Source organism: Syngnathus scovelli, chromosome 7 (genome assembly GCF_024217435.2).
Source record: "Syngnathus scovelli strain Florida chromosome 7, RoL_Ssco_1.2, whole genome shotgun sequence".
In the NCBI taxonomy this organism is placed as follows: Eukaryota; Metazoa; Chordata; class Actinopteri; order Syngnathiformes; family Syngnathidae; genus Syngnathus; species Syngnathus scovelli.
In genome coordinates, this window is record NC_090853.1 from 7,691,075 (window position 1) to 7,713,680 (window position 22,606).

At 39.7% G+C, this 22,606-nt stretch overlaps 3 protein-coding genes and 2 long non-coding RNA genes across 5 annotated transcripts; 3 read left to right on the top strand and 2 right to left on the bottom strand.

The window, feature by feature from the left end:
- Positions 1-415: 415 nt before the first annotated feature.
- On the bottom strand, positions 416-6,653 carry psmd2 (proteasome 26S subunit ubiquitin receptor, non-ATPase 2). The gene is made up of 21 exons (XM_049726970.1): positions 6,469-6,653; positions 6,018-6,074; positions 5,760-5,924; positions 5,504-5,625; positions 5,135-5,359; positions 4,881-5,039; positions 4,654-4,798; positions 4,373-4,433; positions 4,052-4,198; positions 3,864-3,970; positions 3,568-3,695; positions 3,386-3,473; positions 3,125-3,287; positions 2,807-2,908; positions 2,569-2,717; positions 2,414-2,497; positions 1,901-2,069; positions 1,562-1,656; positions 1,363-1,489; positions 1,144-1,262; positions 416-986 (listed from the first exon to the last, which is right to left on the bottom strand). Exons 1-21 carry the CDS (start codon positions 6,589-6,591, stop codon positions 804-806), a joined length of 2,718 nt encoding a protein of 905 aa, XP_049582927.1. The 5' UTR covers positions 6,592-6,653; the 3' UTR covers positions 416-803.
- Positions 6,654-7,108: 455 nt separating this feature from the next.
- Positions 7,109-12,582, top strand: prss59 (serine protease 59, putative). Its single transcript, XM_049726972.1, has 9 exons — positions 7,109-7,349; positions 7,990-8,171; positions 8,910-9,142; positions 9,922-10,057; positions 10,296-10,410; positions 10,899-11,100; positions 11,874-11,964; positions 12,057-12,259; positions 12,363-12,582. The coding sequence occupies exons 1-9, from the start codon at positions 7,134-7,136 to the stop codon at positions 12,470-12,472; spliced, it is 1,488 nt and encodes a 495-aa protein (XP_049582929.1). The 5' UTR covers positions 7,109-7,133; the 3' UTR covers positions 12,473-12,582.
- On the bottom strand, positions 9,266-17,226 carry LOC137840422 (uncharacterized). Its single transcript, XR_011087063.1, has 2 exons — positions 17,109-17,226; positions 9,266-11,146 (listed from the first exon to the last, which is right to left on the bottom strand). It is a non-coding gene; the product is annotated as an uncharacterized lncRNA (long non-coding RNA).
- LOC125972919 (uncharacterized) lies at positions 14,663-16,263 on the top strand. The gene is made up of 3 exons (XR_007482946.2): positions 14,663-14,967; positions 15,042-15,134; positions 15,776-16,263. It is a non-coding gene; the product is annotated as an uncharacterized lncRNA (long non-coding RNA).
- Positions 17,227-17,348: 122 nt separating the features above from the next.
- On the top strand, positions 17,349-22,138 carry serpine2 (serpin peptidase inhibitor, clade E (nexin, plasminogen activator inhibitor type 1), member 2). The gene is made up of 9 exons (XM_049726973.1): positions 17,349-17,544; positions 18,935-19,208; positions 19,286-19,504; positions 19,574-19,771; positions 20,399-20,597; positions 20,676-20,773; positions 21,189-21,275; positions 21,366-21,449; positions 21,638-22,138. Exons 2-9 carry the CDS (start codon positions 18,941-18,943, stop codon positions 21,673-21,675), a joined length of 1,191 nt encoding a protein of 396 aa, XP_049582930.1. The 5' UTR covers positions 17,349-17,544; positions 18,935-18,940; the 3' UTR covers positions 21,676-22,138.
- The last annotated feature ends 468 nt before the right edge of the window (positions 22,139-22,606 follow it).

Here is a 22,606-nt window from a genome sequence, read left to right on the forward strand (position 1 = left end):
AGTCTTTTATTACTTTATATTGTGTATGTGATTAATTTGTCTTGACCCTGAGTCTGTAATCAAAGCTATAAATTTAGTCACTTTCTTGCCATTTAAGAGTAACAATGATTTTAATTGTGCTGTGTTCAGACTGCCACCCAAAATCCAGATTTCCCAATTTCAATCTGACACCTATACTTATGGACTTTTCGAGATACAAACCGGAGCCTGGCAATTTTTTGCATCTACTTAAGAACCAACTTTCGACTTTTTTTTTGTATAATATATACAAAATACAATATAATATACAGTGCATGGTGGTGCACTGTGCTGCTACGTCACAGATTGGAAGTTCAATTTCCCTTGTTTTGTGCGTGTGTTATATAATAGCTGAGATAATACTGTAGTAAAACTAATAAAAGGACCAAAAAACACCAACTGTTGAATTATTTAATTACAAATGATATCTGAGGATGTAAATAGTGGGGACAAAAACATCTGCTGCACTTAAAACACTGTCAATATTCTGATGAAATCATTTACAGGTGGGCTGGGGATGGCTGTTGAAGATGTTCAAACTAAAGCCAATCATTGGTCCAGGGCAAATCTGTGTGGAGTAGATAAGCTCCACGTGAACCTTACCTCTCCCATCTCACGGCACTCCAATTAACCAGATCCCTAACCATGCATTTTTAAACACAGTTGGGGCTGCTCACAGGCATCACAACATTGCCCTTTCCACCAATGTAATAAAACAAATTATAAAGATAGCAAACATCCACGGAGGCTCAACCTTGAAACACAAGGCGGGAGGAGTTGACAGTCTAGATTTCATAGTTGGGGTTTTTGCGAAGAATAACAAAGCCCTCCAGGATGGGGGTGACAGGTAAATACTCCTCTGTGGCCAACTCTGCTCTCTCTCCATGTGCCAGCAAAACTGGTGTGGTGTGGGTCTGGAAACCTGTGATAGCCTTGGGTTTGCCTGCTTGGCCCACAACGTCCACGGCCTGTGGAGATATCACAAGAGCATTTTCAAATATGTCATGCTTTGCTGTTTCCTTGCAAATTTCCCCATTGTGGGATGAATTAAATGTGTCTTCATAATCAATGTTATTAAACCATGGTTATTTCCTTGACTGTCATTTACTCTATACATCACTTTACCTGACCAACTCTGACAGAAACGGGAAGTGGTCGAAGTTCCTCGTCAAAGGTGACGAGCATACGCGGCTGCATGGCTGCTACCAGGCCATAAAGAATGTAGTGAGATTTTCCCAGGATTACTGCAATTCACAAAGTCAAACCCAGGTGATGCAACGTAATCACTGAAGAATTATTACAAAGTGCGTGCATGCATGCATAAAAACAACAACAACAACTCACTGTTCTTGACATCAAGGAAAGAGACAAGCACAGTGAGCAGCCCGGCCACAGCAACCTGACTCATCAGCTGCCTGTCGCTATGGTAGGGACAGAGTGTGAGTGTTCCCTTACCCAGGTGAGTCAGACCCTGTAGGCGCGCACAAACAGCAAAAAGTCAATACTTCGTCACAGACAAGCACACGGCTTTCTTTGTGCACACCTGGGCCAGTCGAACCATGAAGAGATTGTTGGGGTCTTTGGCATGATACTGTGCCAGCTGCCGCAGCATTGCGGCCAAGCGAGCATTATTTGTTCCTGGAAAAGTGGAGTGTTGGGAAATAAGTTATAAATGGGATGGACACTGTGTAAAATTATGAAATCGCTATAAAATATTTAGTTTCAAAACAATCAGCACAATCGGCTAGTTGTACTGAAAATCAACGGAAAAACATGTTAAGCAATATTTTAAAATTAATGTGTATGTAACGGTTGGATACAATAAACGGGCATTGAAAACATCAAACATAGAAGTTGATATATTTAGTAGTTCCAAACTCACCACTGCCTACCATCCCCATGGCGAAGATAGAGTTGTGTGAGACCTCAGGGTCAGCATCGTGGGAAAACTTGCTGAGGGTGTCCAAAATATTCAAACGGGGGTTGGACACTGAGATGAGAGCCAGAGCAAGAGGCACCGCTCGCCTGAGCGTGGGCTCACCATAACGCAGCTGATTTTGAAAAACAGCACAAGGAAGCAGCATTTAGATCAAATTCAGAACTCTCACTGTACATCCAAATCAAAATCTATACTCCAGAGGTGTTTAGAACCTAAAGACAAAGTCAAGCACATGGCCCAACTTCCGCTGGCATCAGGCAGAACCCTTGTACCTTCCAGAATTATCCCTTTCCAAGACACCCCCAAAAGGACATGTTTTATTCAACCAATAAGACTACACCAGCAAACACTTGAGATCTCATGATATATTTATGATGCAAACCGGCACCATTATGTCCACTCACAATAAGCGGTGAGAGCAAGACAGAACAGAGGAAGCCAAAAAGTACTTCTCACCAGATGTCCAAACGTCCGCAGTGCCATTTCAGAGCCAATCTCCTCCCCCATAGCAATGAGTGCAATACCAAGGACAGCAACCCCCTAGGATGAAAGAAAGTGATAATTAAGCTTATAAAAAATGGCACTTAAAAATGAACATTTTAACAACTTACCTGGTGGGAGCCCATGTCAGCCGTTTCCTTCTTGTCTTTGTCTTTTTTATCTTTCTTGTCCTTGTCCTCCTCCTTTTCTTTCTCCTTGGCCTCATAGTGTTCACTACAAATATGGAGAAGCTGTTGCACCTTCAACACATTGCCAGAACCTGGAAGAGATGTTGGTGACATAAGCGAAGATGACCTCAACAAAAGATGTGCAAAGAGATAAAATCAATATAAGGAGGTAAAACCAAACCTGCATAAGCACAGATATCGACAAGTGTGTTGGCAAAGCTGCGGAAAGGTTCAGGAACAACTTGGAGAGCTGCCAGAGTGGTCTCAATGGCCTCTCCTTTACCTATGATGGAAAGATGAAGAGGAAAAGAAGATAAGTGTTTAGAACTAGCGAGCAGACAACAATTTGTAACAAACTGGTATCACTTAAGTATCATAACTATAAACAGAGAAAGGTGAATTTTGTCATTCCGACTTTTTTCAGCTATATGTCCTCCTCCCCAAATCTATTACCAACTACCATTGAGTATTTTCCAAAATAGTGGCGAGTGATTGTTACCCAAGTGGTTGAGTCCTAAACCAAGAGGCAGCCAGCGAGCATATGTGTCTTTCAGCTCCTGTTCATTCTTCTCCATGATAGTCTGCACAATGGTTGATGTCACGTCACCATTACATGACCCGACCGCGATCATACCGCACGCCAATGCTGTTACCCCAACCACCTGGATGGAAAATAAACACAGAAAGTTGTAAATATTTTCTGCATATTTAAGCATGTGGTGAGAGAGCACCACATAAACCAACCATCCACATGAAATACCTCCATGCTGGATTTTGAATCTCCCATGACAGGCAGAAGCAAGGACAGGACATCTTCTCTATTGGAGCCAGCATAAGCTAGACCCAATCTGTAAGAGGTGGCGGGTTGGATAGAAAATGATCACTGAGCAGTCAATTTCTTTCTTCCCATTTTATTTACTTAATTTTTGCACTTGTCCTCACCCAAAAATGGCACCTATCCTCATGGTATTACTGTTGTGGAGGACATAGTCTGATAGCAGGGCGAGGGCTGGGTCACATTCATTTCTCACACCCGAGTTTACGATGCCACAGGCGAGGAGAGCACCGGACTGCAAAATATAAAGACAAAAGATGACGAATGAAGGAAGATGACCTCATGTGCTGCCATCACGAGGACAAACAAAAAGCAGGATCTCTTGAGACTACTGAGTTATCCTTAAGTTAGTGGCATGTATTTCATCTTAAACTCAAATAAAACTATTCAATGTCTAATGTACCTTTATGTAGTCCTCAGATGAGTAAAGATATTTATCAATCTGGGTCAGGCCACCATCCACATCCCACAGCAAGATCATCCCGAGAGATGCCGCAGCACTCAACATGCCTTGTGAATGTCAAAAGGAAACACATACGATCAGAAATACAAGGATGCAAACAAAAAAGATTATTTATATACACTCTGTACCATGGTCCTTGTTCTTGTACAACCATTTGTTGCCATCATCTGTTAATAGTTTATCTTGTCCAAATGCTGCATTCACAAAGCCATTCACAAAGGAAGAGGCCAGGTTCATACGGGCTGAGTCCACCTGGGAGCCGCTACCTCCAAACCCTTTAACACAGCAAAAGAATCAGTCAGTTGACAGCGATATTACGGTACACGTGTATCAGGTAACGAAATATGAAAAAGAAAATAATTAATTTGTAATTTTTTAAAATGTAATGAATAAAAAATAAAAGTGTAGTCATCTTGAAGCTTGGAAGTATAGGACTACATTAAACTTACTATTATTTTCCAGGTGTGTTTTGTAGATGTCATCTGGGACTTTGGGTTCCATGATGTCCAACTGTGGAGGTCGGGAATAGTGTTACAAAATGTTGCTGAATTTGACTATAATGTATGCAGAACTGAAATGTTCCAAACAGATTGGTTCAATAGGATACAAAAGAAAAACAATTGGAACTTTCCAGGAAAAATAAGAGTTGATAAGGTTGACTCTAACATGAATAGTTCACTTGCAAATGATGTAGCTCTGCGTTTCTCCCCTTCACCCTTTATTTTCCTACCTCCCTGGCCAAGGCCAAGAAATTGCTGTTGAGCTGCACATTGGACATGATCTCTGTCAGGTCCTCGTAATCTTCAACATCCTCATTAAGCTCCAAGAACATGCCATGGCGACCCAGCATGAAGGACATCTGCTTCTGAATAACTCTTCAAGGAAAATTCAATGGCGTTAGTGAGACTGATACATCAATGTGTAGCAACAATCGCTAAATATAATGTCCCGGCTCACATGTCTTTGCAGGAAGTAAAGATGTTTTCTACGAGCTCCACATCATTGAGCATCAGAGCCAATCGAAGCGCCTCGGGATAACGGTTGAACTTCCGAAAGATCTTCAAGGAGCATCGGAGCAGTGCAGAGTTTTCTGGCTCCGGCACATAGCTAACACAACTGAGAGAGTGGTGAGCAAAGTGTCAAATACATCATGAGGACCTCATTAAACATAGCAAAGTAGACGATTAGAGTATTTAACAAGATGAGCATACCTTGTGAGGTAGAGGCAAACCTTGCCATAGGCATTCTCATCAATGTAGTCCTCTAGCATGTCCAGCCTTTCAATTTCCATCAACAGGTCACAAGCCTCGTGCTCAGCATTGTGCGCCATGTTGTAAGGTACAATTTCTTTCACCAGCTTTAGCAACGTCTCCTGCTGGGCCTTATCGCTCTCCTCCACCTCCTGCCACTCTTTTGCCACCTCACCAGCGAGGTGCCTGTGAAGTATTGACAGAAGGGGGATGCACGTCACTATTTTTCTTCATGCTATCTTCATCTGACAGCCAACGTTTAAAAAAAAATGTCTCCCTCATAATATGCATTGCTCTGAACATTCATTATATTTAATCAACATGAATTACCTCACATATTCGTGTCCCCAGGACGCCAGCTCTTCCTGAGAGCCCAGCAGGCGATACTTGAGACACTCCCTCTCCCCACTCATAGTCATGGCCAGCACAGACACCACATCTGCACAAAAATGCTGCAAAGACAAAAAAAGTATGAACAATTTAAGTTGTATTCCGTTGCCCCTAATCTGTAGGGGTACTTATCTAATTGGTCTGTCTCTACTTTTCTCTCTCGTGTAATGTAATACATCACTGGCTAATGGCATACCTTGTTTTCCCCTGGTGCCATGCGTTCATAGATGTCTTTAAGCTTGCCATAATGTGGGCGCAAAAACTTGAGAGGCTTGGGTACTGATGTCATGGAGGTGGTTGAGGAGCGAATCAGCCTGCGCAGCTCTTCCAGTGCAGGACGGTACAACGCTGTGTCCTTCTCCTGCAAAGGTGTGAAGAAGGTCGGGTTGGGGTTTGCTTGAAATCAAATTTACTGTATATAATTCAGGTATTGATATAATCAAATAATACTCACGCCCAGTCTCTCCACCATCATCTCCAAATCCTCTTGTAACTGCTTATCCTCTTCAGACTAAAAAATATAAAAACATAAATTATATTTATCCTGTGAATTAATATATATGTTTTTGGTCAATTTAATTGTAGATGACGCAAACATCGTCAATAGACATCACTAAGCAGGTTGACTGTTAGCGGGGTATGCTAAGATTAGCTTATCGGCTAGCTAGTGCCGACGACAGTTATTAAATCATGGAATTTGTCTCCACACCAGTGCAGCGGCCATAATAATCTTCTATGGCACACTTAAAAGTCTGAATAAATAAAAACAACACGTGTATTTATGCACGTGTAGAATGACAGTCACCCTGGCCCGCTCAGCCATACTGTGAAAGTGGCAGTGACAAGGCAAAATAAACCGGCTGGCTGCGGGGACCTCTAATCATCAAGCACTCAGCAGTACTCACCAGTTCTTGCTCCTCTTTCTTCTCTTTATCCTTCCCTGAAGATTTGGAGTCTTTTTCCTTATTCTTTTCATTTTCATCGGGTTTGGCGGCCGGCTTCTTCTCTTTGTTTTTGGAGTCCTCCATGGTTGCAAGCTCCGAAAACGCAAAATGAACCGAAGGAAACCGGAAGCGTTTCTTCTTTGCCGTCCAGATATTCTCGAAGTTGTTTCTTTACTGCCCCTAATGGTGAGGGGTATTACTACTGCTTGTCGTGTTTGCTTCACGAACCGTAGTAAAATAGCGTAACAATGTGTACTCTAACGCCGCTAAAGTTTGATTAAAATATAACGATTTCCCTGACAAACTCCAGCACTGTATACAGCTAATTTCCACCACATTCCACATGTTTAGTTCAAAAGCACCGAACAGTCGAGTTGCGTATAAATGTTAGTTTTATTTGTTTGCAGGGCGGTGTTTATCGTAAAATGTTTGTAAACAGTTTGATCTAATCTGGTAAATGTGGCTGGTTTTACCCTGTTGGTCAATTAACAATACAAATTGGTACCACTTACCACCTTTAACATAATCCAACGTCTAATGTGTCTTATTTGTATATTTCGTAAACTATGTTTGTCGAGTGCCTTGAAGTTGCCAAAGAAGTCATGTGACCCCATCCAGTAAGTCACATGCTAAGTGTTCCAGCTCATGTCAACATGGTTTTACCTACCTATGTACTTGTTGTTTGTAAATTCAGTTTTCTGTTTTTCATCTTTGTGGTTGGAGAAGCACAAGCTAAGGGATTTAGTCGTTTTTATGAATTGCAGATAGATGTGTCCGACGAGCAATGGTTCGTGCAGAAACTAGATCACTTCAATGGAGCAGATGACAGAGTGTGGAAGCAGGTATATTTATTCATCTTCCCTATTTCATTCCTTACCTTAGTATGAATTTAAACATATTTACAAAATCTAATCAGATAATGTGCAGTGAAAAAAATATTGTAAATGAAAACCCTATCAGGGCGGCTCGGTGGCGCACTGGGTAGCACGTCCGCCTCACAGTTAGGAGGGTGCGGGTTCGATTCCACCTCCGGCCCTCCCTGTGTGGAGTTTGCATGTTCTCCCCGGGCCCGCGTGGGTTTTCTCCGGGCACTCCGGTTTCCTCCCACATTCCAAAAACATGCTTGGTAGGCCGATTGAAGACTCTAAATTGTCCCTAGGTGTGAGTGTGAGTGCGATTGGTTGTCTGTCTCTGTGTGCCCTGCGATTGGCTGGCAACCAGTTCAGGGTGTCCCCCGCCTACTGCCCGATGACGGCTGGGATAGGCTCCAGCACGCCCGCGACCCCCGTGGGGACTAAGCGGTTCAGAAAATGGATGGATGGATGGATGGATGGAAAACCCTATCAAATATTTTTCAGTAAAAATTATTGTAAATGATGGATTTTGGAGTGTACAGATGCAAACTAGAAACTAAACTTGCACTACAGTCTGCATACGACAGATTATTCTCATGACAGACCCCATCTCCCTTTGCTCTCTCAGAGGTACTTTGTGAATGAATCCTTCTACAAACCGGGAGGGCCCGTGTTTCTTATGATCGGTGGAGAGGGCCCAGCCAATCCAGCATGGATGCAACATGGTACCTGGCTCACTTATGCAGAGAAACTGGGAGCCATCTGCTTCATGTTAGAGCATCGCTTTTATGGAAGAAGTCATCCTACAGTGTATGTGTTATTATCGTCATTCCAACTAACTAATGATGTCATTTTCAAGCCACATCAAGGGTAAAAATGTCTTGCCTCTGAGTTGGATGAAAATGGGTGGATTTTGCTGCTTCCACAAATGCAATATTAACCAGATTGCTGTTGAGACTAGTTGTGTAAAGACACATTTTGACTTAACTTCCTTTTTAATGTACTTCCATCCAAACATGTATTCAATCACCCAAGCACTTAGTTTTGGTGTTTCACAATCACATGTCTATCTTCAATTATGGGAAAAAATTTAAACATATGTATGTTATTTACTGTTTTCAATGTGTTTTAAAGAGGCACAAAATGAGTTACAAACTGTTATGCGAAATCACTTATTTCGAGCCTTGAAACATATAGATAACACTTTCTGTAGGCTTAAAAAAGGATTGAAGAGTATTTGATCTTCAATAATCTTAAGAAAAAATAAGAATATTTTTTATTCTTTCATATTTACAATGTTAAACAAAATAGTGTGCTGCCATTTAGTGTTTGACTGTGGAATTATATTCAAAATAAATGTGACAATTACAAACTTTAAAATCAGCAAAAAAAATCGAGACTGTAAATCCAGAAACCATAATGGAGCCTTTCATGCCACTAGATGTCCCCCATGAATTCAAATTAGGACAGCCCTTGCCTTACTGACTTTGCTTTCTTAGCTCTCACTCACTAATGCATGTTGAAAATGATTGTGTTCTTTCCATTTAGTGACCTGAGCACGGAGAACCTGCGGTTCCTCAGTAGCCGTCAGGCTTTGGCCGACCTGGCCCATTTTCGTACTGTGATGGCTGAGACCCGAGGACTGGTCAACCGCAAGTGGGTGGTCTTTGGGGGGTCTTACCCGGGTTCATTAGCAGCTTGGTTCAGGCTGAAGTATCCTCATCTCGTGCATACCGCTGTGGCCACCAGTGCACCGATTCACGCCACAGTCAACTTTCCAGGTAGAATGTAATTTATTACTGTCAAATGCGCAGCAATCTACACAATCCCGAGCGACAATTTGGAGCTCATAGAATATGAGATGAATATGCCAGGATGAATACATTTTATGTCAATTTAGATTTTTATTTTTTTTTACCCATGCCAGGATGAATACGATTTATGTGAATTTATATGTTTTTCTTTGTTCATATGATAATGTTTTTCAAATGTATAAAATTGTAGTCAATGAGGTTGCAGGCACATTGAGGCTCTGAAATGTTTATGCAACCTTGAAGAGTCTCACATTTGAGACGCTTTCCCAAGAGAAAATGTCAGAGACCAAACATACACTGTGAACATTGTGAACAGGTCTTATCTGCTTTGCACCCACTTCAACAGTGCCAAGATTTTTTGCTATAACAACACTGAAGTTAGTCAATATTATTACTAGTGATACAACCTAGCCAGGAATAAAACATTTGAGGGGATCTTTTCTGAGTCACAGGTTTTTGTTAAAGCAAAATATATATTTTCTCCCTTGGAAAAAAATACCGTGATCATTCCATTAATCACAACCTATGTTAGCATACATTATATGCAAGCGACAAAATCATACTTCATGTGTTGGTCTGTGGATTAAATGCTACTTTTGTTGTTTGACTTTGAAAGTACAAATGATGCTCTGCATTTCACTTCAGTTTTGGTATGTTATTATGCGTTTTTTATTTTTTTTATTTACAGTCCTGTTTTTGTTTTTTGTTTTAATGTCCGCCTTTGTTTTTTTTCATGTTTTCACCAGAGTACTTGGAGGTTGTGCACCGTTCTCTGGCTTCAGAGAACACTGACTGTCCTCTACTGGTAAAAAAGGCTTCAGATACCCTAATAGAGAAACTCCGTGACCCCGCAACCTATGAGAACATCACCAAAGACTTCAAGTATAGTATATACACAACGTTCTAACAGAAGTTAAGCTAAAATCCTGTCTTTGTTTCAACGCTGTCTTGACCACAACAAGCATTTTAAATTTGATCTGAGCTAATTGTGGATTCTATTGCTGTTGTCATATCAAAGTGTTGTATTTGTCTAATGTATTGGTTAGGCTTTAACTCCAAACATTTGTAGATGCTCTGCAAAATTGTTTTTACTCCCCTTCCTCTCCCCTTTTCCGTACAGCTTGTGCTCCAAACTAGAAATTCAAACAGAGACAGACTCTGCCTATTTTCTGGAAATGCTTGCTGGCAACTTCATGGATGTGGTCCAGTATAATGAAGACAACAGAGCGTTTGAGGTAATAACAGACACATGGGTCATATACTGTTTGTATCAAAATTACAGGTCACCTAAACGCAAGGGGACTTGAAAGGAGCAGTTGTTAAATTTTTATTTTAATTTTAATTTCTTTTTACTAATTTTAAAATGTCCACAAGGGGGCAACCGATATTGGTATCTGCCTCCATGACAAGTACGGGATACCTTGAAATAAAGTAGTGGTACATCCCTAAAAAAATACATACAAACACATGCACATATACAGTCTATACATTACAAATACAAAATAAAAGAGCAAATGAAAATGTTTCCTCTGTATTATTGGTATATGTTATGCAGAAGAGCAGATGAGACATGCTGGACTGTTTGCCAAAATAATTTCATGGCCCATTGACACACTCAGTCACACTTACATGAAGAAAAACTCCATTGACACGCAGTCACATTCACATAAAGAAAAACTTAGTGCCAAAAGATTTAGTCTTTGACTATTTTTTTTCCTTACAGGGTGTAGTGGGCACCAACATCACAATCAAGGTGCTCTGTGGGATAATGGCAGACACATCGCTTGGAGACCCGTATGCCCGATATACCGCTGTGGCCCGCCTCATGATGGACACATTTTCGCTGAAATGTCTGGATGTCAGCTTCAACAACAATCTGAGAGACATGACTAACACATCCTGGGATGGGCCGGCCGCAGGGGGAGGTGAGAATGAGTCTGTTTGTCCCATGGGAAAAAAGTATTTTCATGTCTGTAAATACACATTATGAAACCTGTCATTTTTCTGCTGCTGCAAAACAATTTCTATTGACTGTTTATATTTTTGGCTATTAGGTGAGAGGCTGCATGTTTTTTTTTTTTAGATGACATGTGACACAGACTGAATGATGTTATGCTGAAACTTTCCAAAGCCAAAAAGCAGAAAGGATGTCATGCCAGCCCGAGAAGACAAAAGCTGGTTTAGAGTGTAATTTCGTGGTGAAACATTAAAATGTTTTGACCACGTCACTGTGCTCTATTTATGTACTATTTCAGTACAGTTGTTTGATTTATATCTGTCTCATAACCACATAGAGTGAAAACAAGCAAATTGGAAGTGGAAAGAGGACTATTTTTGTGCTTTCCCCAACAAATCTGAAGTCTTTCTTCTTTCTGCATTTCAACCAGTACTGTAATACAGTTGTTCTGGTTCCCAACCTCCCTTTCTTTCATGAGTGGGAGGGCTGGGATCATCAAAACAGGAAGTGGTCTCTTATGAAAACATTTGTCTGCATCAAGTGACCGCACTAGACTCATTTACAGTACTTGCTGCCTATTTCCTCATAAGGTCTAAAAACCTCAATATCACCATTTGTGTGGAAATAATTTATCTTCAATTCTGGGTTTAGTCTGCGCTATTCTGCTGTGCCGTCTGTGCTTTTGTTCCTATCAATCAAGTAAATGTGCTAGCTGTGAGTAAACTATGTGTGTGTCACCAGGGAGACAGTGGGTCTACCAGACCTGCTCTGAATTTGGATTTTATCAAAGCACTGACTCCCCAAATCAACCCTTTGGTGGTTTCCCTCTAGAGTAAGTAAATATTTAAAAATCTGTACAGTTTATTATCGTTATATTTTTAGGATTAGCTACTTTTCTGATTCGAATGTTATCTTCCCATTAAGGTATCATGTGAAACAATGTGCAGACTTCTACAATATCACTGCTGAGCAACTTGCAGAGTCTGTGGCTGCGACCAATGAGTATTATGGCAGCTATAGTATCTACTCCACTAGAATAGTTTTCCCTAATGGCGCCATTGATCCCTGGCATGCACTGGGCATCACTCAAGACATCAGACCTGACCTTCCGGCTGTTTTCATCAAAGGTGAGTAAGAGTATTGGGCTTTGGAAAACACTCCAGAAGTAAAAGATGTAGTCTGTTCAACTACCATTGCTGTGCCCCATTTCTATCTATTTATGTATTTCAGGAACAGCCCATTGTGCCAACATGTACCCGGCCGACTCAAAGGATCCCCTCCAGCTTACGCTTGCTAGAGATCAAATCTTCTTACATCTGCAACAATGGATGAAGCAATAAATGCTACCATCTTCCAATTGCAAGTTTTGTCATCGAAGTTCAGATTATTTTAATTGCTTGGAGTGTAAGACAAAATTTATCTGATGATTAAAGATTTTTATGCACCCTAATGTTTATATTTACTGTCTGTAATGCTTCAGAGATTTTGCAGTGTCACTGTGTTGCTTTTTCTGATTGGAAAGCAAGAGGACTTCCTAAAGAAACAAATAAAAGCACAATTTAAACACGCAACATAACTATTTAAGATTTGCAAAACATTTTGGTTTCACCTACTACATGTGCAGATCTGATTTTATGAAGCACAAGTTCAGTCTTGTTAGATAAATGTTCGTTTTGTAAGACGGGGGCATGATGATATCGCAAATGCAATGTCTTTCGGGAAACGTTGGACTCTTCTAGCATGTCACTCAAGTTCACAGCTGTGTTCAGTCAGTGTGTCCTTGAAACACACACTCACTGACAAAATAACCGAACCACTTCCTCTATAAGTGTTTGTTTTGACAAGCCACATCGTAGCATCCCAGCTGTACTTGCATAATCATACACCCTCAAGGACCCCCCAATCTCACAAAAATGAACCCAGTATATCATACTATAGTATTGCACTGTAATGAATGAGTCAAGCCTGTCACCAGTAATTTACAAGACAATAATATATAACCATAATAGCATGTAAGTGCTAACCAAACGGTACTTTTTTGTTTTTTGATGTGAATACCGTCATGTATGTAATTCATTCCATGTTGTCATGGAGCCTATACCATGAATTTAGAAGACATGGAAGGTATTTTTCTAGCGCCTTATTCATATTCTGCTGTATATGTTCATTTTAAAGGTCCGTTGTACTCATCGTATTCTATTTCCATTCCTTTATTAACAACAAGTGAATGTGACAAATGTATACAATGTATAAAATAGTGACAAAGGTCTTGGTGGCTCAGCAACACCACTCCACCCTGAGCACACAATGCGAGACCATCTTCAATTTTGAAGTTTAGATAAATTTCCATAGTCAATATTTGGGATGAGGGAAGCTATGTTTGCAAAGAGGGCAGAGAAATGGGCCTAAGGCAGGTGGCACAGTGCCACCGGTGCTTAAAAAATGCCCTTGCACGCGAGACGAGAATGTCAAATGGCTCAACACAGCTGGTGTGAGACCATTTTCTTGGGATAAGAGCATGACTAAACTGAAGAGAGCCAACTGAGTTGGTTTGGACACTTCCAGAGGGTGATGAGTATGGAGGAGCCAGGAAAGAGAGCAAGAGGAAGTCTTCAGATAAAGCTGATGATAGTTGGTAGCAAAGGCATGAGAGCAGTCGGTGTTTAGAGCTGGATGCAGAAGACAGGACAAATCAAAAGGGGGATGGAAGAATTCTCTTATTGATGAACGTGCCATGACACTTGCAGCAGTCATGAAGTGTAGTGATGGGAAAATGAAGCTTCATGAACCAGTTGTTGTATTCTTTGGCTCTTCTAGATGGCAATGTTGGTTTAAAGTGAGGGTTTCAAGAAATGGCGAGTCGGTGAACTTTCAGCTCTTCAGTGAAGAGAGAGTGCCATATAGGGGTCTAAGTAAAAACAACAACGGGTTCATGAACCATCTTGAAGCTTCATTTGCCCATTATTAATGAAGTGCTTTGAAGAAGTCGTCATGACACAAATCAAGGACGCAGTTGTGGACGAGCAAGACCCCCTCTTGTTTGCTCATTGTCGACCACTCCACTGAGGATACCGTCCACATAAATGACTGAATGGGACACAAAAATTGAACTGATCTCTCCGTATGTGTTAGTCAAAAACGGATGAACTATCGGTTGTTTGAAAACCACAGCTCTAAACAAACGTGAAATCAAGATTTCAGTTGGAGCGTCTTGGCCATCTAGATCTATGATCGGACGTATGTAAAGCATGATATATTTCCATTTTGTTCCTCTTTCTCAACAACAAAGAGCTTCACATTGTATGTGCAACAAGTGGGAATAAGACTCTGTGCTTAGTGTATGGTTGATGCCGATTTAAAAGGAGGTCTTGTACCTTTTCACGAGAACCCATCTAGAATATTAGTATTTAGTATTAGTCCCACTCCCTTTTTGTAGATGATCTGGAAAACATCCACCAAGAACACCAAATACAGTACACAACTTTTTGAAGTTTGAATCTCGTAAATTATCTGGGTTGATGATGGGTACATATTTACTGAAAGGGCAGAGAACTGTTTTTAATTTATCACCTGCTCATGAAAGTTGCTGCCTTGCTAATGACTTTAAAGACTTTAATGACTTTTTGGTACAAACTTAAACAAGTCTATAAACACGATGAGCAAATAAAAGCAGCTCGCAGCTATAATTTCTAACTATAAAAGAAGACTTTGTCTGTCAAGGTGATCATCGAGTGGAAGAAACCTAAAGTTACAAGTCGACGACAGGTTACTGAGATGAACAACACAGCGAAGTGGTTGATCTTGGCTTTCGCTCTCACCATGCTGCTCAAAGCCGGTTAGTGATTTTTTTCTCCATATATATAAATGAATTTTCACTTGTTTCCTTTAAACCACCCACCTATCTCTCAGGTGACGCTCTGGAATGCATGGTCTGTATGAGCTCAGTTCCAATATGTTTACCTCAGATATGTGAAGCAGGCCAAGTCTGCAAGGACCAATCATGTGAGTAGCTGTATGGTGTCATATTTTTCATTTTTGAGGTTACTTTCCAATTGTCAAAAAAAAATCATATTTATCACAGTGATTCTTGAAGCACAATTTCGTAAACTATTAATATTGTCCACAAAAATCACTCACAAACTAAAAGGACAAATCCTTCTTTGAACTGAGTTTGTAATTTTGTAACACACACTTGGGAGTGCCTGGCATTCTTTTTGGAGAACTGTAGATACAACTCACTTCTTCGGCTAAATTTCCAAATCATCAAGACATCCCTTGCAAAACTATACACATTCATGGCTATTACAATATTGTGCACCTGTCTGGCCATGGCAGAAAACTTTTTTTTTTAATCAATAGTAACATTGTTTGGTGCTACAGCAAATACAATAAATAAACACAGTTAATATACATACTCAAAATTTGGATCCCTGTTCTGTTTTTGCATCTGTGCGTGACGAATGATTGACATTCAGTAAGTCACGCTTTCTGTGTCGGATTGGTTGTTTTTTCACAGGCGTTATTTTTTATTGCACATTCAAGCTCGAACCACTACAGCCCAGTGCCCTTACAGTTAAAGAGGCTCACTGAGTTTCATGGCAGAGCAAAAGTAGACTAATATTGTTTTTTTGTCTGTCTTGCAGATGCTGATGGAAAAATATGTGCAGATCCCTAAAGTGACAGCAGATGAACCCCCAACGCAAAGTCTCCCATAATTGACTTCTGAGACAATAGAAGTAGGAGCATGAAAGAATCTGAACTGGTTAGAAGTTCTTTGTAGTTTAGTTGGAAAGCATTACAAAATGTGAAAAAAAACAAATAAATAAGTGATCACTTTGCCCTTGCATTCTGTGTTAAAAAAACACATGCACAATGTAAAATTCTTCTCTTGCTGAAAGTAGCCCGTTAAAATCCGGCGCACACAAGGCCTCAATGGCGATTTGGATATGGACCCAGAAGCAGACATGATACGAAAGTTGAAAAGTAAAAGTCTTTATATCAAGTATCAACAGAAAGCAGGGCTGGGCACTCAAGAAAACTTCACGTTCTTCCTGGAAGAAAGCTCAGACAACTTCTCTCCGAGTAATCCGGATTTATATACTGTAAGATCAGGTCTATATGACGGAATAAAGGTTGACATAACAACAAGACAAAGCATATAAGTGAAACAGCAAATACATATCAACTAATATATTATGGAATCAGGCTTATGACACAATGAACTTATAACAAAATGATAAAGAATCATAAAGAATCAGCACTTTATACCAACTGATAGAGAAATGAGGCGTCGCCGACCGGTCACAACACAAGTAATCAGGTACCCAGTAATCAAGTGGCACAGTAATTGATTATTAGATTAATCGAATAATACAGTAATCGAGTATTACCGCAATCATGTAATACTGTAATCGAGTAATACAGTAATTGCGTAATACAGTGAACCAGTACAGTAATCGAGTAATAAAATAATCGTCTAACACAGTAATCGGTAGCCATAAGATGAACAATTTAAAGTCGAAATGATTTGAATCAGTGAAAAAATTTAGAAATTAAAGGACAACAAGTGAAGAAATCATAATTATTGAATGTTTTTTTTGGGTCTTATAATGGGGAAAATGTTGACTTTTTGACAAGTGGGAAGTTTTAGAATAGGTAGACATTAGATGAATAGTTTGAAGTTGGAATGGTTTGAATTACTGAAACAAATTAGAAGTTAGAGGGGGGAAACAAATATAAATCATAAGAAATAAATAATCGGAAGTCATAAAATGAATCAAGGGGGAATTTCTGGACTGGGTAGGCCGAAGATGAACGTTGAAAATTAGAACGGTTGAATCAGTCAAAACATTTGGAAATTAGAGCAGAAAACCAAAATTAACCATTATTTGTAAGGGGAAAAAACTGTGGGTCTTTTAAAAGGGGATATATAGAATGCGTGGTATGTGGTCCTCACAGCGTGAATTTTTGGAATACCTTAAAGTTGGAATGGTCATCAGCCTTCACACTGTAGAATAATACATGACCTTCACGCAAAAATCCAGATTCCGCCACTGGATTTTTTTTCATCCCGTACAGCAGAAGCCGTTTAACTGTCATGTATACGTCACAAATGTTTCTTTGATAATTAAAAGGTTCATTGAATTCTTTTATTTTGAATGATTAACGGATGTTGTCGTTGCGACATTTAACGTTTGGTTTGGAGGAGGAGTTGAGTACCTTTCCGTTAAAGTAGTATTAAAACGGCTTTGTTCATTTCCAACTCGCGTTTTCTTTGAACGATTAGCATTTTAGATTCACTTCTCACACGTCTGTAATATTTTGTTCAAACGGCCGTGAGACTTGAGATTTTGGTTGGAGAAAGTTCTAGTTTCACCTGTGGGGCAAGAGGAGCACGCGTCTTCGCGTCATAGTAAGTTAACGTCGTTTAATTCTACCACGTTACACTTGGCTAAATTCCATTTAGTCATTCTGAAGCATTCACTCTCAATTGCGCTTAAGCCGAGTTAGGTAAATTGTCACAAACAAAACTGCTGCGTAGAACTGTCTAATCGCTTCAATTCTGTTGCGTTTGTTGGTTTGACTTTATTGTAAAAATACATTATGTGAGAGTCGTTTGGTCAAAAGGCTTGTTTTCTTGATGGTACCACCAAACGTTATGAATAATACCTTAAAGTAGAACAAAACTCATTTCAGATAGTAACAATGAAAAGAGAAGCTTGAACTTGAAAACAGTGGCGCAACTAAATGTCATGTAGTGTGATTAAGAGTGACGCATTTTCAATCACAGGTAAATGCCATCCATCTAAAATACTTTGTATATTATCCCGTCATGTATTTTCATGAATGCTAATATTTTAATGAATTTTTATATAATATACTGTATGAAATAGAAATCAACCATGGCATTTCACGTTGGTACTTATCAGGTTAACTCTTTTTAATATAATTTAGTCGATACCACTATAAAGTACGGAGGATTGACTTTTTTCTCAGAATTCTGACTTTAAAGTGCTTTAAGCATGTCAATGGTGACCCAGCACTGAGGTCAACTGATCTTGTTAGGAAAAAAGGAAGAGATTTTTACATCCCCACAACAAATACTTATCAGGAAACGCACACTAAAAATACTGCTGTGTTCAATTTGGTACACCCCCTATCGCTACCTTATAATGTTGCACAGCAACTTCAACACAACACCACCCCAAAAGCAGATTCAAATGTAAATTTAATACAGGAAAAAACTTATGATGATATAGTCATCACCGGGCACCAACCATCCACAGCAAAGTCTAGGGGTGCACCAAAAGCTGCTTTCAAATCATTTTGATTTTTGATTTAAGGGGACCCTGACATGAGCGTTGAAGCAAATCATCCTGTGGATGCCTTGATACTTTATCAAAACACTGACTTATTCACTAAAATTCCGCCTTGTTGGCAAATTACAGGCTCCTATTAGCCTAACATTGAACGAGCAGATTTTTTGCTGGGTGTGGCCAAGGCTCTTTTGTTCCACGTGCTTTCACATCATCAACTAAAGAAAAACACATGCTTTTTCGTCAATAGGTGTTCACCAAATGCTACCTTAATGTGCAAAATATTAATATAATAAGTATAGTGCCTCCACCTGGCTGCAGCATTGGATTAAAGCATGTATTAGATAATCATGAAAGAAAATGGTTTGGTTACTGTGCTTATCATATGCTCTTCAAAAATAAAAAACATAAGTCCACTTTGTAGCTCCCAAATCAATTTTCAAAGTCTTTATGCCTCATAACAAATATGTATGTGTTTTTGTCAAGGTCAAAATGAGGTCCCTTACATTGCCGGTTGCCTTTGCGATGGTGATCCTGTTCTGCCATACAAGTGAGCTGTCCCAAGCGCCTTCATACGGAGAGCGTGGATCGGAACTTGGTATTCAGGTGTTTCAGCAAGTGGTCCACTCCAAGCCCCTGGAGAATGTGGTCCTTTCACCTCACGGAGTGGCCTCTGTTCTTGGCATGCTATTACCGGGAGGTCATGGACAAACCCGCAAACAAATCCTCAATGTGCTGCAATACAAGAAAAGTATTAAAGGTCTGTAAGAATTTCTACACAAAGTTGTGAGAAAGGCTTGTAATTTGTGTTCAGCAAACATTTTTTGATTTGCACAGGACCTCACAGATTGTTGAAGAAACTGCATAAGAACTTGACCACCAAGGATGCTGTTCTCATTGCCAACGGCATTTTCAGCCAAAAGGGCTTCCCCATGCTGAAGAGCTTTGTTGACACCAACAAAGCAAACTTCCAGGCTGAGAGCAGGAGCATGGACTACGGTCATCCTCAAAGGGCAGCAGATAAGATCAATGCCTGGGTCAGCAACAAAACCAAAGGTGGGTCAATGTAATATCATCTCGACCAGTAATTATGAAATGTATTTCTAATGCTCCTGTTACATCCAGGTCACATCACAAGCCTGATCAAACCAGATATGCTGGACTCTGCCTTGACCCGCTTGGTCATTGTTAACGCCATCTACTTCAAAGCCTTATGGAAGTACCGCTTCCAGCCTGAAAACACCAAGATGAGACCCTTCACTGGGGCCGATGGCAAAGTATTTAAAGTTCCTATGATGTCCCAACAATCAGTCTTTAAAACGGGTAAGTTGTGGTGATACGTATCAGATTTTTTTGTAACACGACTGCAGTCTGAATGGCCAGGTCGCATTCATATGCCACATTTCACCAAAATACTTTTTCTACTTCCTTCCAATTCGCTTCTCTCTATATAGTCCGTGTCCCCTACACATCGTAACATTTACTTCTGCAAACATTACGTCCAATTGTCGTATTGGTACCTTAACAAGGTGGAAACACATATTAGATGTGTTATAATTCCACTTGATTTGGATGCACCCTCAAATTTAACCTCAGAGTCTGATCTTGATCGCTTCATTTCAAATCAGTTTTGGTAATGTATAGAGCTCTAAAGCTGAAAATTGTCAGCTTCTAGTTGTTTTTTTTATAACAATACAATATTGTATGTTGATCAGAAAATGGTAATTTGGGACATGACTGTTGAATTGAATGGATCAATAAGAATGCTGACTTTATTGGTTGAGTAAATTATTATTTTTATAACTCTTACATTCAAATTTTATGAGGTTAGTGTTGCTTCAGTTGTAGCTGCACATTTATATTTTTTGATATTATGCTGCTATTTTTCACTTTGCTGCTAAATACCTTGATGGAGAAGTAAACGGTAATAAATGTTCTTTTATTCATCAGGCATAGCCAGCACTCCTCAGCAGGTGTATTATAGGGTTATCGAGCTGCCCTATCACGGCAACACGACCAGCATGCTCATCGTTCTACCCACTGAGGAGGATGTGCATCTATCCCAAATCATCCCACACATTAACACTGCTACTGTGCAGAGTTGGAGCAAACTGATGCACATGAGCAAAGTGCACTTACTCATCCCCAAGTAAAATACATTACACTTGATAAGCCACAGTTACAGCTTGCATAGATGAAAATGGCAAATGTTTGTGTATGTCTCTAGGTTTTCAGCGGATGTCGAGGTAGACTTAAAGGCCCCCTTGTCGGCGCTGGGCATTACAGACATGTTCCGTCAAGACAAAGCTGACTTCAGGCACCTGAGTGAGTGAAAGTTCTGTCAATCCCATTCCTCATATGACATGTTATTTTTATATCCAGCAAATTTAGTTAGACATGAGCGAGGTTTGAAAATATGAAGAAAATGTTGGCTGTTTACTGCCAATGTAATATGTCAGTAAAGTGTGAAAGTCAAGCAAGTCACTTCCCCTTTCCAGTAATTGAGGAAGCTTGAGTGCACTATCGCCGCCTTGTGCTGCAAAATATTAAGACAGGACATGAATATTCTTTTCATTTCAAACCTGCACAATAACCTTTTCCATCCAAATCTTCACCAGGAATGTACACAGTAAATTTTGCAGAGCACAGTTAGATTTGTTTTTTTTGTATACCTGTGTGCATCTGGAATTAAAGATCTGTCCGTCCGTCCGGCCGGCTGTCTGTCTGTGTGCTGCCTCAGGTTCGGAGCCTGTATATGTCTCTACGGCCCTCCAGAAAGTCAAAATTGTGGTGAATGAAGATGGAACAAAAGCATCAGCTGCCACCAGTAAGTGTTTTGCTGAAAGTGCTGTGTATTTATTTGGTCACTATTCTCTTATGAATTGTGGTTTTTAATGCTGTTTTCTCTTTTATTCAGCTGCAATTTTGATGGCTCGCTCCTCTCCTCCTTGGGTTTCAGTGGACAGACCTTTCCTGTTTCTTATCCGCCATAACCCATCTGGTACAGAACGTTTCCTCATCTTCGCATCTGTTAATCCTCCTATATTGCATTAAAAATGCTCATTGGTACAAGGAAGATGCATTATATGACTTGTGGATAAACACATCATTCATATTACTGCCGTTGTCACGTTTCCTCTTGAAAATATTGCATGTCATGTTGATCTATCCCCCCCACTCTGTCCTCAGGTACTCTCCTCTTTATGGGCCAAATCAACCAGCCTTGAATCCAGTGCTCTATGTGCTCCCCCATCTAGTGGTATTTTGGAGAAACACGACTTGCTTGCATGCACACAGACAAGCATACACACTTGAGCTGTAGATATTTGTTTTATTGCCTTTTGTTAGTCATTTTCAGAAATGCATGATCTGCCTTAACTTTCTTTTCTGGCTTTTTATTGTATTTTTTAACATGTAAATTGTTTTTTTTAATGGACTTTGAATGTCATTTGTGTATTTTATTAAATGTGGGGTAGCATAAAATGTTGACTAATCGTTTCTATTTTATTATTTCTGTCAATTTCAATAGATATGACTCCAGTCCTTGTTAAGTTATGGAGTTGCTTGTCCAAACTTGAGGTCTTGCATACAGTGTTTTAATGTTCAAAGGTACTTACTTTTTTGAGAAATGTTTCTGTTGTAATTCTTCATTTGGGAGCAATAAACACTCATTTATAAACTCTGCTAAAAGAGATTGTCTTGGTGAGAACTTGGTAAATCTGAAAGATTTTTAACTTTGACCTATATTTGGCACTTGGATAAGGTGTGATCGATCCTTTTGAATTTGATAGATCTCATGATCTTTTTTTTTTGTTTTGTTAATTGGTATTGTAAATATCTGGATCACCTTTTGTTTTTGTAGTTTATATTGCCTATGGCCACAGCAATATAGTATGAACTCGTGCAGCAAATATTAGAATCACATTTGTCCAACAATTCAAATAAAAACTAATCAGCAGTACAACCAAAAGGTTTCTAGACTTAGACTTAGACTCAACTTTATTAATCCCTTGGGATTACTCCTTCAGGGAAATTCTGTGTCCAGTAGCAGTAAAATACAAAATACACAAGAAAAACACAAGAGATCAAGATATACAGAAGATGCAGAAATACACACAGTGCAAGAGATAGCAATGAAATGTAAAAGAGGCCAAAAGA

Bases quoted from the DNA above. Each gene is read 5' to 3' on its own strand.
- psmd2 (XM_049726970.1), bottom strand. From the start codon at position 6,591: ATGGAGGACTCCAAAAACAAAGAGAAGAAGCCGGCCGCCAAACCCGAT. The intron at 3,696-3,863 runs GTACATTAGACA...TATATTTTGCAG, and splicing joins CATCTGAGGACTACATAAAG to TCCGGTGCTCTCCTCGCCTG. The intron at 2,070-2,413 runs GTGAGAAGTACT...TTTCAAAATCAG, and splicing joins TGCGGACGTTTGGACATCTG to CTGCGTTATGGTGAGCCCAC.
- prss59 (XM_049726972.1), top strand. From the start codon at position 7,134: ATGCTAAGTGTTCCAGCTCATGTCAACATGGTTTTACCTACCTATGTA. The intron at 7,350-7,989 runs GTATATTTATTC...TTGCTCTCTCAG, and splicing joins ATGACAGAGTGTGGAAGCAG to AGGTACTTTGTGAATGAATC. The intron at 9,143-9,921 runs GTAGAATGTAAT...TGTTTTCACCAG, and splicing joins CGCCACAGTCAACTTTCCAG to AGTACTTGGAGGTTGTGCAC.
- serpine2 (XM_049726973.1), top strand. From the start codon at position 18,941: ATGAGGTCCCTTACATTGCCGGTTGCCTTTGCGATGGTGATCCTGTTC. The intron at 19,505-19,573 runs GTGGGTCAATGT...TGTTACATCCAG, and splicing joins GGTCAGCAACAAAACCAAAG to GTCACATCACAAGCCTGATC. The intron at 21,450-21,637 runs GTACAGAACGTT...CTCTGTCCTCAG, and splicing joins TATCCGCCATAACCCATCTG to GTACTCTCCTCTTTATGGGC.